This window comes from Ictidomys tridecemlineatus, chromosome 3, assembly GCF_052094955.1.
Source record: "Ictidomys tridecemlineatus isolate mIctTri1 chromosome 3, mIctTri1.hap1, whole genome shotgun sequence".
NCBI classification, from domain to species: Eukaryota; Metazoa; Chordata; class Mammalia; order Rodentia; family Sciuridae; genus Ictidomys; species Ictidomys tridecemlineatus.
In genome coordinates this window covers 214,949,932-214,961,749 of record NC_135479.1, presented here as the reverse complement: position 1 = coordinate 214,961,749, position 11,818 = coordinate 214,949,932, and the positions used below count along the sequence as shown (strand labels likewise).

At 61.2% G+C, this 11,818-nt stretch overlaps 1 protein-coding gene and 1 pseudogene across 1 annotated transcript; one reads left to right on the top strand and one right to left on the bottom strand.

Annotated features, from left to right (window-relative positions):
- Positions 1-424: 424 nt before the first annotated feature.
- On the bottom strand, positions 425-2,235 carry LOC101966497 (forkhead box protein N3 pseudogene; annotated as a pseudogene).
- Positions 1,861-10,209, top strand: LOC101965984 (uncharacterized). Its single transcript, XM_078044763.1, has 2 exons — positions 1,861-6,914; positions 6,945-10,209. The coding sequence occupies exons 1-2, from the start codon at positions 6,364-6,366 to the stop codon at positions 7,117-7,119; spliced, it is 726 nt and encodes a 241-aa protein (XP_077900889.1). The 5' UTR covers positions 1,861-6,363; the 3' UTR covers positions 7,120-10,209.
- Positions 10,210-11,818: the final 1,609 nt, after the last annotated feature.

Genomic DNA, 11,818 nt, shown 5'->3' with positions numbered 1-11,818 from the left:
TGTATGTGTGTGTGTGTATGCACGTGCAGGACTAACCTTCAGGCTTATGGCTTTTGGAACATATTCTTAGCTACAGGACAGAGTAATCACCAATGTGACTACAGTTTACCCCACTTCTTGGTCACTGACACCTGACGTGTCTCAACAGTCTGCTGCTCAGCTTGTAAGACATCACCAGGCCTCAAGGTTCGGAGCACAGAGGACTGGTGGCAGAACCCGTGCTTGCTGTATGGCAATGCCCAGGGCATTCCTTGCCCAGTGGGAAGCTGGGTGCACAGGCCTGGGTCTGTGCCTAAGGGGACGCAGGGTTCTTCCTTTTCCCCCATTACTGTATGTGCCTCTCCACTCAGTGAACCCCGAATGGAAGGACATTCTTTTTAAACCTAAGGGTTGGGCCTGAATGACGATTACTTTGCACACGTGCCTTCTAGGTGCCAAATGTGTACTCCAAATGTGGCGTTAACGTTGACATCCCTGTGGGTTCAAGCCACGTGTTTCTGACAAGCTGCAGGAAGCAATGGTAATTTTGGCTTTTTCTTGGTTTTGTTGTCGGATAATGAAAAGCTTTTGTAAAACAGCTGAGTGTCAATATGAGTTCTATGGCTTCAATCTCCTTTAAAAATAAAATTCTTAAGGGTCCAAAACAAAGGACAGGGGGGCAAATTAAAAAAAAAAAGAAAGAAAAAAAAAGAAAAGAAAGAAAATCAAACCAAAAGAAAAAAAAATTGCTGATATTGCCACAAATCATTAGAAATCTCCTGACATGCTGAAACCAAGTGGTTCAAAACAAATCAATGACTTGTTTTCAATTTTTTGTGGTTTCCTTCTGCTCCTTCTGCCCCTTTGCCGTCCGATTGGTGATGTTATTCAAACAGGACCGAACCCCTGCCAAGTGCAGGAGCGACCCGGCTGCCTCTTTCATCTCCTCGTCGTTGCTCTCGGGGGGCGGGGCTTTTCTGTGCGTCTCTTTTTGAGGGGCAGCGTGTCGCTGGGGACCTTCCTGGCCTTGGTGAAGTGCTGGCGCTTCTTGTGCTGGGATGCTTACCCGCTGTCCCCCAGGGCATCCTTGGCCTCCTTCTGGCTGGGCTTCCTGTCGTCCTCCTCCATTTCGCTGTGGCTCTCGTGACTCTGGAAGCTGCCCTTGCTCCCTTGCTGCCCTCCTGGCTCCCCTTGGTGGCAAACTCGTAGTGGTGGTCGGCCGGGGGGGAGGAGGAGGAGACGGAGTCGCTGGTGGGCGAGGTCCTCTGGGCGTTGGAGGACTTGGCACTGCTGTAGTTGTGGTCCTCCTTGGGGTCTCCGCTGACCACGGGGGAGCCGCACGATGGCTCACTCTCAGTCCGCATCCGGCAACTGGTGATGCCGTTCCTCATGGCTGCCATCATTCCCATGGGAGTGATCGGCAATGGCCGGATGCCAGGAAACAGCCCTCGCTCAGAACCCGCGCTCCATTTTGTATCACTCCTGGAGAAACTGCTTGTATCTCAGGGGGAGTATTGAAAAGCATCATGGCACTGGCAGCATCAATGTCAGGATCTTGCAGAAGGGCTCCGTTTCTCTTGAAGAAGGTACTGCCCGGCCAGATGGGTGGACCTGATGGGCTTTGATATGCCTGACGAGAGGTGGGAGGAGGTGGGAAGGTGTCTTTTTCAAAGCCTGAATTAGATTTTGTCTATACTCTGGGTCTAAGCACCATAACGACCCTTTCCCAATTCTCTGACTCCTCTCTTTGTCCACTTTTTCTTAAAACACTTATTCAATGACAGATTATGTCTCACTGAGTTTCTCCACCCAGTAGGTGCATTCGCAAAATACGGAAAATGTTCCAAGATCCAGTTGTAGATATCCTTCACTGGCAGGCGCTTGGTTGGAGAGTCCTCGGTGGCCAGGAATATGAGGCAGCTAAAGGAGTAGGGGGGCTTGCAGTTGGGGTTCTGCCTGGCATCATAGGGCGTGTCAGAATGGACTGGGGATGGACGGGGCTGAGGACCGCTCCCCAAAGCTCTTCAGCAAGTTCTTGCAGGCATGCAGCCAGTTCAGCTCTTCGCCTTCCACGGTCCCCCCTTCTAATCTGACGTCAGGCAGAGAAAAGTCAGGTCATCGACTTCCTGAAGGGCCTTGGAGAAACCACTGCCCCGGTATCACTGACTCAGTCCACTGGACACACTGATTCCTGAGCTTTCTGGCTTCTTACTGGCAGGCATGACTGGACCCATTTACGTGAAGGCTCCTGGCCCGATCGGGACACGCCCTTCAGCGGAGCCGACAAACTTTCGCGGGCGCCCAGCGGGCATCGCTTGGTGGCCCTGCTAAGGACGCGCGGGCGCGGGTTGCAGGGGCTCGGGGTCGCAGCGTGGCGTCCGGGATGATCTCTCTAATCACTCATCTTTAAAGCATCTTGCCTTTTCTTTTTTGAATGGCGAGACTTCTTTCCCCGAATCTCGAGTGTGTTTGGGTCTAGAAGGTTCCTCTGTTCCCGAGATGCTCTTCCCGGCCCCGGAGGGGGTGGGGGGCGGGTTGTGTGGCTCCCGATCTTTGCCTTTCCATGCCGTGGACTTTCCCGCGCTGGGCGAGGGTGCGGTGGCCCTGGGCTCTCTGGTCCCCTGTGTGTGGTGGTCCATTTTCTGATAGGCTCAGGCAGGTGGGGCAGGTGACATGAGCTCTGTGAGGTCTGTGGCTTGTCCACTGTTGGGCTTCCTGCGGAATAGGTGAGAGGAGGTGGACAACAGAACTGGGCACTGGGTCCAGGATGCCCGCTCCATCCTGGAGATGAGCGCTGTGCCTCCTGGTGGGCATGGGCTATCGGGCACCCTGTGGTGGGGCCTGCCGGGTGGTGCCAGGTGCAGAGCCGGTTCCCCTCCCACATGGCCCCACTCCTGTTGCTGGGCCTGCTGAGGGGGCAGGGCGGCTGGAGCTCTGGCCGGGGCAGCACCCAGCTCTTGTGCTCCCCACTGCTTCCTGGCCACGTCCCCTCCTGGGAGCGGGTCTTGGGGGCTGTGGCAGGGACAGTGGGCTCAGCCCCCAGGCTGCGGGGGATGTAGGACTGTCTCAGCGGTGGCTTCTCATGGCCAGTGCTGCTTTTGGGTGTTTGGTGGACTCACCTTGTCTGCCTGCAGGCTGGACACCGGGTTCTCCGAGTGTCCCCAGCCCCTGACCGCAGCCCAGCTCTCTCTGAACAGCCGGCTGCCGCAGCCCGGCTCACTGTTGTGACCTGTCAAGAGCAGCATTCCATGTGCCTTCTAGTTTCAGTAAAGCATTTTACTGTTTTTCTACTTAGGTACTTTTATTTTCCTGTATTTTTGTTTTTGTTTAGTTATAAAATATTTTAAACACAGCAACGTTGGGAGACTTAACTGGTGAGTATCGCCCGGGGAACGCTGGTTTTACTGCACACTGGGCTCTCCACCAGATGACCCCAGCAGCCACTCGGCCAGTGCACATCGATGCATTTCAGGGTCAGTGCAAACACAGCAGCTTCCCTGGGCCTTCAGCCAGGGCGCGAGCCAGGGCCCAGTCCTCCTGTTTCTGTGTGTGACATCAGTGGACGCGCTGGACACCTGGCCCAACCCTCTCTGCAGACCCTCCTGACCCGGCAGTTTCCTGGCCTCACAGCCTGCTGGCCAGGGCTGCAGCCACACCTGGTGCCCGCTGTGGGCTGGCTGTGGCCGACTTAGGACATGCCCTTCCCCTGGGCAGGAGGCCCCTGCCTGTCCTGCTGGCCCCGATCCAGTCTCTGGGGCCACGGGCCATGGGCCTCTTTTTGGTGTGAAAGCTCTTCCCACAACGGACAGTGGCCACAGCCTCCCAGGCTCCTCCTCCTCCGCCTCCCTCAGCTTCCAGGCTCCACAAGAGCCCTGGACAGAGGTCCCAGGGTGACACCAGGGGACGGAGGTGCCCTTGGACTCAACAACCTGCATCCACTCCCTCCAGAGGGGCCCTGAGCCCAGGCCCCTCGCCCTGGCAGTGGCTGTCAGAGAGACCAGCGGGGTAGGACCTGCAGCCAGCACAGGGCAGGACGGCACAGGGCAGGATGGCACAGGGCAGGACGGCACAGGGCAGGATGGCACAGGGCAGGACGGCACAGGGCAGGACGGCACAGGACCACGAGGAAGCGCTCGGGGAAGGAAGAGCAACCTGAGCTGAGGAGCAGATGGCCTCACTGCTCATGGGTGACTAAGATTCAGGGATCGGGACCAGGACACCATGGCCACAGGGGACGTGAGTCCATCACAGATGTGGGACTCAGTGGAGGAATCTGGTGTCTGGACAAAGAGAAAGTCTTCGGTGGTCACCAGGGCAGAGGTGGTCCTCACATAATCAGCAGCAGCAGGAGGGGGTGCTGCAGGGGACGGGCCTGCAGACCAGGGTGGGCAGGAGAGCTGGCAGCACACAGAGGGTGGGCAGTTCAGGGCACGCAGCAGGCCCCCTGGCAGGGGCTGGGCACACACACAGGGGCTGGCCAGCAGGAGGACGGGGCCCAGCACCGGGAGGCAGGACAGGCTGGGGGCAGCCCAAGGAGCAGCTGGTGTGGCCGAATGAGGCCGACGCCCTGTCCCGGATGGCTTCCTGCTCTGCCCACTCTGCTGACCTCCCTCGGCTCCCTCAGTCCAGGAAGCCCTTTGCCAGCTGCAGGCGCCCGAGACGCAGCTGGCTGTGTGCTTTCTGAACTCGGAGGCCGGTTAGCTGGAGGCCGACTGTGGAGGCCAGGGGATGCCACCTCATAGGTTCCCAAGGTCCCCCACTGCAGAGGCCCTGTCTGGTGTCCCCACAGCACAGCACGCTCCTGGCCCCAGGCCCCGCTCAGATCCTCCATGTCACAGACATGTCATCCTCGCCTGTGACGGACAGTGACCCTCAGTCTGTCCCCTGTTCTTCTGACTGGGTGACCGCTGCTGCCATCTTCGAGCTCAGGGTCTCTCCTCGATGTGGCTACTGTGAGGCCCGACGGGTGGAGTTCATGTCGGCTGCTGAACTTTTCTGGGATTCCTACTTCATAAGCGTCCCTCTCCCTGGAGTCCCTGCTCACGCGGCAGCAGCTCTCCGCTGGCCTCTCCCCTGCAGCAGCTGCTGCTCCCTGGTGCCCATCTGAGTGCTCTGGGGACTACGTTCCTGGTCGTCTTTCCCGTCTGGTCATTGGGACTGCACTCCAGCCTCCGGGTTCTGACTGCTGGTCCTGGCCTGGGAGACGGCGTGCGGTGGGCTGTGTGGGAAGGGGTCCTCAGCTCTCTAACCCGAGGGTCTCCACGTCCACCTGCTTCCAAGGAAGTCCTGATGTGAGTTGGCTTGGGCTTCGCTTGGCTGGCGGTAGATTTCCCCAGGCCCTGGGCCGGGGTGTAGCCGCAGCTGGACGCTGTGGGCGTCCACTGTCCACCCTGCTGCACCTCCTCCTGGTGGCCTTCCCCAGCAGTTGCGGCCCACCCCTCCACAGGTTCCAGGCGCCTGCTCCACTGCTGGGCCCCGCTGCTCAGGTCCCGGGCTTCTGCTGTCCGCCTGCTGCCCGCCCCGTGCAGAGGGCCAGGGCTTTCATGTTTTGCTCGCTGCTGATGGCACGGCAGCTGGGACAGTGGCCGCAGCCTTGGGAGCACGGCCTGCGCTGCTGTGGCTGCTCACCGCGGTGGCCGTCTCCCGCCTGGTCTCTGGGGCACAGTTAGTGGAGCGCTCTGCTGGCCGCCGGCCATCCAGGTGCCCAGTGGCCTTCCAGAGTAGCTCCTGTCTGTCCCAGCGGGTCCTGGTCCAGGCAGCAGATGCTGAGGAGGCACTGGGAGACCCTCACTCGGCTTCAGTGTGGACCCAGTGGAGAGGGCTGACAGGCACCGGGGCTGAGCCCCTGCTCCCCGCTGACGGGGGTCGCGGTCGGCCAGGGCTGAGGCTTCAGAGCCGCCGAGACGACCCCCGTCCATGGCAGCTGTCCTGGAACGCCTTCCACCATGGGGCAGGGGCTTCGTGCTGGGCTCCCGGTGCTGCGGGAGGAGCGGGCAGAGCGGGCAGAGGACCACACAGGGACAGGAGTGAGCCTGCTCACACGCCTGTCGGGCCCACGCGTGTGCGCTGGTGTGCGGGCTGCGGGCCCCGCGCCGTGCAGGCCTGGGAGACGGCCTCAGGGGGCCACTGCGAGCTGCCCTGCATCCCCCCAGGGTCTCCCCCAAGCCCTTCCGAGGCGCCACTCTGCGCCATGTTCCAGGGCCTGCTCGCTGTTGGGGAGGAGAAGGTGACCCAGGGACTGGAGTGGAGGGAGGAGGACGCAGGAGGCGGCCTGTGCAGTGTGCACGGCCCGGGGGAGAGCCTGGGCAGGGCACAGCTGCCCATCTGCTCTGTCCCTCCTTTCCTCGGCTGTACAAGGACAGAGCCATCGGGAGGACAGGAGAGATGACCCGATGGGAGCCCCGTCCCCCTGATGGGCACAGGAGCACCGCCATGTCCACCACCCACCCTTCCCCTCCTGGCCCAGGATGGTCTCCGAGCCTCTCTTCTTGTCCGCTGCTCTCTGTCTCTGGCCCCTCCCTGGGCTCTGGGAATCTCACAGAAGCAGCTCAGGACACGGGTGGAGCCACCAGAGCCAGCAAGGCCCCGGGCAGTTCCCAGGGTGCAGAGCTCCAGGAAGGGGCCATTAGTCACGGGGCCAAGCAGAGCAGCCACAGCAACAGCAGCCATGTGAGCGTGGCCCAGGCCGAGGAAGCAAGCCAGGAAGACCCGGCTGAGCTTCCGTGTTGCCCGGACGCCCAGCCGGCATATAAGGGCTGCCAGGGGAGGAGGCGCCAGACCTCACCACCTCCTCCCCAGCACCAGCCAGCCTCAGCCACCATGTGCCACACCAGCTGCTCCTCAGGCTGCCAGCCGGCCTGCTGCCTGCCCAGCCCCTGCCAGGCGACCTGCTGCGTGCCCGTGAGCTGCAGGCCCACTGTGTGTGTGCCTGTGAGGTGCCAGGTGGCCTGCTGTGCGCCCGTGAGCTGCAGGCCCATCGTGTGTGTGGCCCCCTCCTGCCAGTCCTCCGTGTGCCTTCCCGTGAGCTGCAGTCCTTCCGTGTGTGTGGCCCCCTGCTGCCAGTCCTCGGGGTGCTGCCAGCCCCCCTGCCCCACCCTCCTCTGCAGACCCGTCTCCTGTAGCACCCCCGCCTGCTGCTGACCCCAGGCCACAGACCAGCTGCTCCCAGGGCAGGCGGCCACCCCTGCACCCTGCCAGCACTGGGGACGGTGGAAAGCACGGCCAGTGGCCCCTCTGCACTGGGGGCGAGAGCGGGAGGACGGTGCTGATGCCCCTGCCCTGCGTGTCCCCCGGGCAGTCCTGGCCCCAGGGGCCTTCTCTAAGCCCACGTGAGCTAATAAACCAGCCTCCCGTTCGCAGCTGTAGCTCTGTCCTTCCTCTGAGCTGGCCTGGCCATCTATCCTGGTGACCTCTCTTCACATGGTTGATGGGGAGCCCTGGGTGGGGAATCGGCCTGAGGCCCAGTGTCCAGGTGGTGCGGGTTGGGGACGAGCCTCTGGCCTGTGGCCTGCTTCCCAGCAGAGTTCCTTCCCGCCGCTGGGCGCTGCCTGGAGGCCTGAGGCCTGGCGCCTCCCCTCAGGGACGTCCTGGTTCCCCAGGTCGGCCCCGTCTGTCTGCACCTCAGGCTCTCAGGGCTGGACCAGCTCTGTAGGTCCTCCCACCGCTGTCCACAGACATCCGGTTGATTGACCAACAACTGTCACAGCCTGAGCAGGAGTGCGCCAGGTCCCAGCACAGAAACCAGACGCGCCAACAGCTCACCAGCAAGGTCTCGGGGCCGCCGGGGTCGGCAGTGCTTACTCTTATCTGTCCCCCAAAACTACAGTTGGGGGCTGGGGATGTGGCTCAAGTGGTGTACAGCACCTGGCGTGCGCGGGGCGCTGGGCGCGATCCTCAGCACCACGTAAGAATAAAGATGTCGTGTCCACCTAAACTAAAATAAATAAATAAATAAACTGCAGCGGACTCAGGCTTCCCTGTTGGCCTGCAGTGTGCTTTTGCATCGAGTGGCCTTTGAGGACGTGGGCTCTGGAGTAAGCTCTTCTCCGCAGGGTGTTGGAGAGAGTCCTCTGCTTTGTGGGTGAGCTTCCCCCTCTGGCCCCGTGGTTCTGAGGTCACCATTAGCTTACATTTCCCGGGAGACGGGCCGCTTCCTCAGGAGCTGGTTCCAAGTTCTGCTGCTCCGGGGTCAGCCTGGGACCTGACCTTCCCTGGGCTGCACGCTGGCCGCCCCGGGCTCCACCTTTTCATTTATGCCCTAGAGGCCTGTGGTGAGGTTGCCCGGTGGCCTGGGTCCTGTCGTGTGGTCTAAATGGGGGCTTTGGATGAACCTGAGTCAGAGGCGACGGTCAGCCTGAGGGCCCACGCGGCTGCATCGCGCACGCACAGAACACTCTGTGTGAGCACGCGTGACACGCAGTGTCATGCACCACCCTGGCACATGCCTGCTTCCCACTGTCCTGCACCCCGGTGTCCACAGCCCAGGGCTGTGGTGCAGTGGGCTAGGTTGCCGGGTGACCCAGCGGCTACTCAGAGGGAATGCCCACCGTCCCTCCAGGGGCGTGGCTGGACCAGTAGCACTGCGGTTTCTCACTGGAAGACCTCCCCCAGCGCTCTGTCTGGTGGGTGGTGGCCGGCTGGACGAGGACTAGCCCGGCCAGTGCTCTCACACTGGGCACCGGGGAGGGGTCCTGCAGGTCAGGCTGCCGAGGCAGACGTCGCTGGCCCAGCTGCCAGGCATGCAGCATGGCCGAGAGCAGCTGTCCGAGGAGGGCGCCAACCTGCCCTGTCTTCAGGGCAGCGCCTACTGGACGTGCTCACTGTCCCCTTCTAGGCTCTGGGGACAGTGAGGTGCAGCAGGGCTTGGTATCCACTGTGCTGTGCCCCACACCTGCCGGGCACCTTCACGTCATGGGGGTGCGTGTGCAGACGGGCGGCACTCGGGCTCCAGGTTGGGGAGCGGGCAGGACCAGGGAAGGGACGGGAGAGTAGAGAGCTTCTGAGAAGGCCTGGCCTGGCACAGCGTGGCCGCAGCCTCTGTGGGGACATGCTCACCAGGTCTGGCCACGCAGAGCAGGGGCCTCTCCTGCGACTGCAGCTCCCCCCGGGCTGCACAGCAAGCGGCTGCGGGAGAAGGCCGGCGAGGAGGCCGGCAAGGAGGCCGGTGAGGAGGCCGCGGAGCCCAGTCCAGGGGCGGGGTGGTGCGGCAGGCGCACAGTGGCTCGCTGGAGCCCCGAGCGGGCGGTGGGCTGCGCTCCGAGGGCACGGGAGGCCTGCCCCCAACGTCAGAGGACAGAGTCGACCGAGGCTGGCGAGCCCGCTTCCCAGCTGGACCCGGGGGCTCCTGCAGCGTGGGGGGCTGGCCGGGGGCCCGTGGCCTTGAGCTGGACGACACTCTGTCACCCTGTGCCCTCAGGCTGCCTAGCTGGCACCGTGGGCTTCTCCATGTGCATGCCGTGTCTTAATAAAGTCCTGAACACTTCTGCGGGCGTCTCTCTCACTTGGATTGCACACCTGTCTGCGCTGGTGTGGCTTGTAGCGTCACATTGCTGATGACAATGACTCGGGGAATATCATGGTTTGGATGTGGGGTCCCCCAGAAGCTCAGGTGTGACATAATGCGAGAAGTTCGGAGGACAGAGGACTGGGTTAGGAGCGCCTTAACCCAGCCCGGGAATCGTCCCCTGGTAGGGGCTACTGAGTGGCGGCTGGAGGCAGGTGTGGCTTAGGGGTCTCTATTTTGTGTCTCTGCTTCCTGGTCACCAGGTGAGCTCCTTCCCTCTGACACACTCTGCCACCACGATGCTCATGTCACCTTGAGCCGGGTATGGAGCTGGCCTTCTTCGGGCTGAGACCTCTGAATCCGGAGCCTCCAAGTGGACTTTCCAGTTCTGCAGTTGCTCTGTCGGGCCTTGGCACAGCTGAGAGGAAGCGGCCGGACCCTGGGTCACTGGGACGCGAGAGTGTAAGCAGGAGCGTGGAGTCCTTCTGCTGTCAGTGTCAATGGCTCCACGGTCCCCAGGGAGCGTAGGGAACACTGTCAGGGAGGGAGCTTTAGCCCAGGTGCGGGTCACGGCTTTCTGGGGCAGGTGCCCACCATCCATCACTGTGGGGTCTGTGCATGGACGACAGAGCTCAGGCCTTCCCGGCTGTACTGAGCTGTCTGTCTGTCTGGGTAGAGCTCAGGCCTTCCCGGCTGTACTGAGCTGTCTGTCTGTCTGTCTGGGTAGAGCTCAGGCATTCCAGGCTGTACTGAGCTGTCTGTCTGTCTGTCTGGGCAGAGCTCAGGCCTTCCTGGCTGTACTGAGCTGTCTGTCTGTCTGGGTAGAACACAGGCCTTCCTGGCTGTACTGAGCTGTCTGTCTGTCTGGGTAGAGCTCAGGCCTTCCTGGCTGTACTGAGCTGTCTGTCTGTGTGTCTGGGTAGAGCTCAGGCCTTCCCGGCTGTACTGAGCTGTCTGTCTGTCTGGGTAGGGCTCAGGCCTTCCCGGCTGTACTGAGCTGTCTGTCTGTCTGTCTGGGTAGAGCTCAGGCCTTCCCGGCTGTACTGAGCTGTCTGTCTGTCTGGGTAGAGCTCAGGCCTTCCCGGCTGTACTGAGCTGTCTGTCTGTCTGGTTAGAGCTCAGGCCTTCCCGGCTGTACTGAGCTGTCTGTGTGTCTGGGTAGAGCTCAGGCCTTCCCGGCTGTACTGAGCTGTCTGTCTGTGTGTCTGGGTAGAGCTCAGGCCTTCCCGGCTGTACTGAGCTGTCTGTCTGTCTGGTTAGAGCTCAGGTTTTCCTGGCTGTACTGAGCTGTCTGTCTGTCTGGGTAGGGCTCAGGCCTTCCCGGCTGTACTGAGCTGTCTGTCTGTCTGGGTAGAGCTCAGGCCTTCCCGGCTGTACTGAGCTGTCTGTCTGTCTGGTTAGAGCTCAGGCCTTCCCGGCTGTACTGAGCTGTCTGTCTGTCTGGTTAGAGCTCAGATTTTCCTGGCTGTACTGAGCTGTCTGTCTGTCTGTCTGGTTAGAGCTCAGGTTTTCCTGGCTGTACTGAGCTGTCTGTCTGTCTGTCTGGTTAGAGCTCAGGTTTTCCTGGCTGTACTGAGCTGTCTGTCTGTCTGGGTAGAGCTCAGGCCTTCCCGGCTGTACTGAGCTGTCTGTCTGTCTGGTTAGAGCTCAGGCCTTCCTGGCTGTACTGAGCTGTCTGTCTGTCTGGGTAGAGCTCAGGCCTTCCAGGCTGTACTGAGCTGTCTGTCTGTCTGGTTAGAGCTCAGGTTTTCCTGGCTGTACTGAGCTGTCTGTCTGTCTGGGTAGGGCTCAGGCCTTCCTGGCTGTACTGAGCTGTCTGTCTGTCTGGTTAGAGCTCAGGTTCTCCTGGCTGTACTGAGCTGTCTGCCTGTCTGTCTGGTTAGAGCTCAGGTTTTCCTGGCTGTACTGAGCCATCTGTCTGTCTATCTGGGTAGAGCTCAGGCCTTCCCGGGTATACTGAGCTGTCTGTCTGTCTGTCTGGGCAGAGCTCAGGCCTTCCTGGCTATACTGAGCTGTCTGTCTGTCTGGTTAGAGCTCAGATTTTCCTGGCTGTACTGAGCTGTCTGTCTGTCTGGGTAGAGCTCAGGCCTTCCCGGCTGTACTGAGTGTCTGTCTGTCTGTCTGGGTAGAGCTCAGGCCTTCCCGGCTGTACTGAGCTGTCTGTCTGGGTAGAGCTCAGGCCTTCCCGGCTGTACTGAGCTGTCTGTCTGTCTGGGTAGAGCTCAGGCCTTCCCGGCTGTACTGAGCTGTCTGTCTGTCTGGTTAGAGCTCAGGTTTTCCTGGCTGTACTGAGCTGTCTGTCTGTCTGTCTGGTTAGAGCTCAGGTTTTCCTGGCTG

What these genes read in the sequence shown, in the direction of transcription:
- LOC101965984 (XM_078044763.1), top strand. Translation starts at nt 6,364, where the DNA reads ATGACCCGATGGGAGCCCCGTCCCCCTGATGGGCACAGGAGCACCGCC. An exon ending in ACTGTGTGTGTGCCTGTGAG is followed by an intron (nt 6,915 to 6,944) that starts GTGCCAGGTGGC and finishes TGCGCCCGTGAG; the next exon opens with CTGCAGGCCCATCGTGTGTG.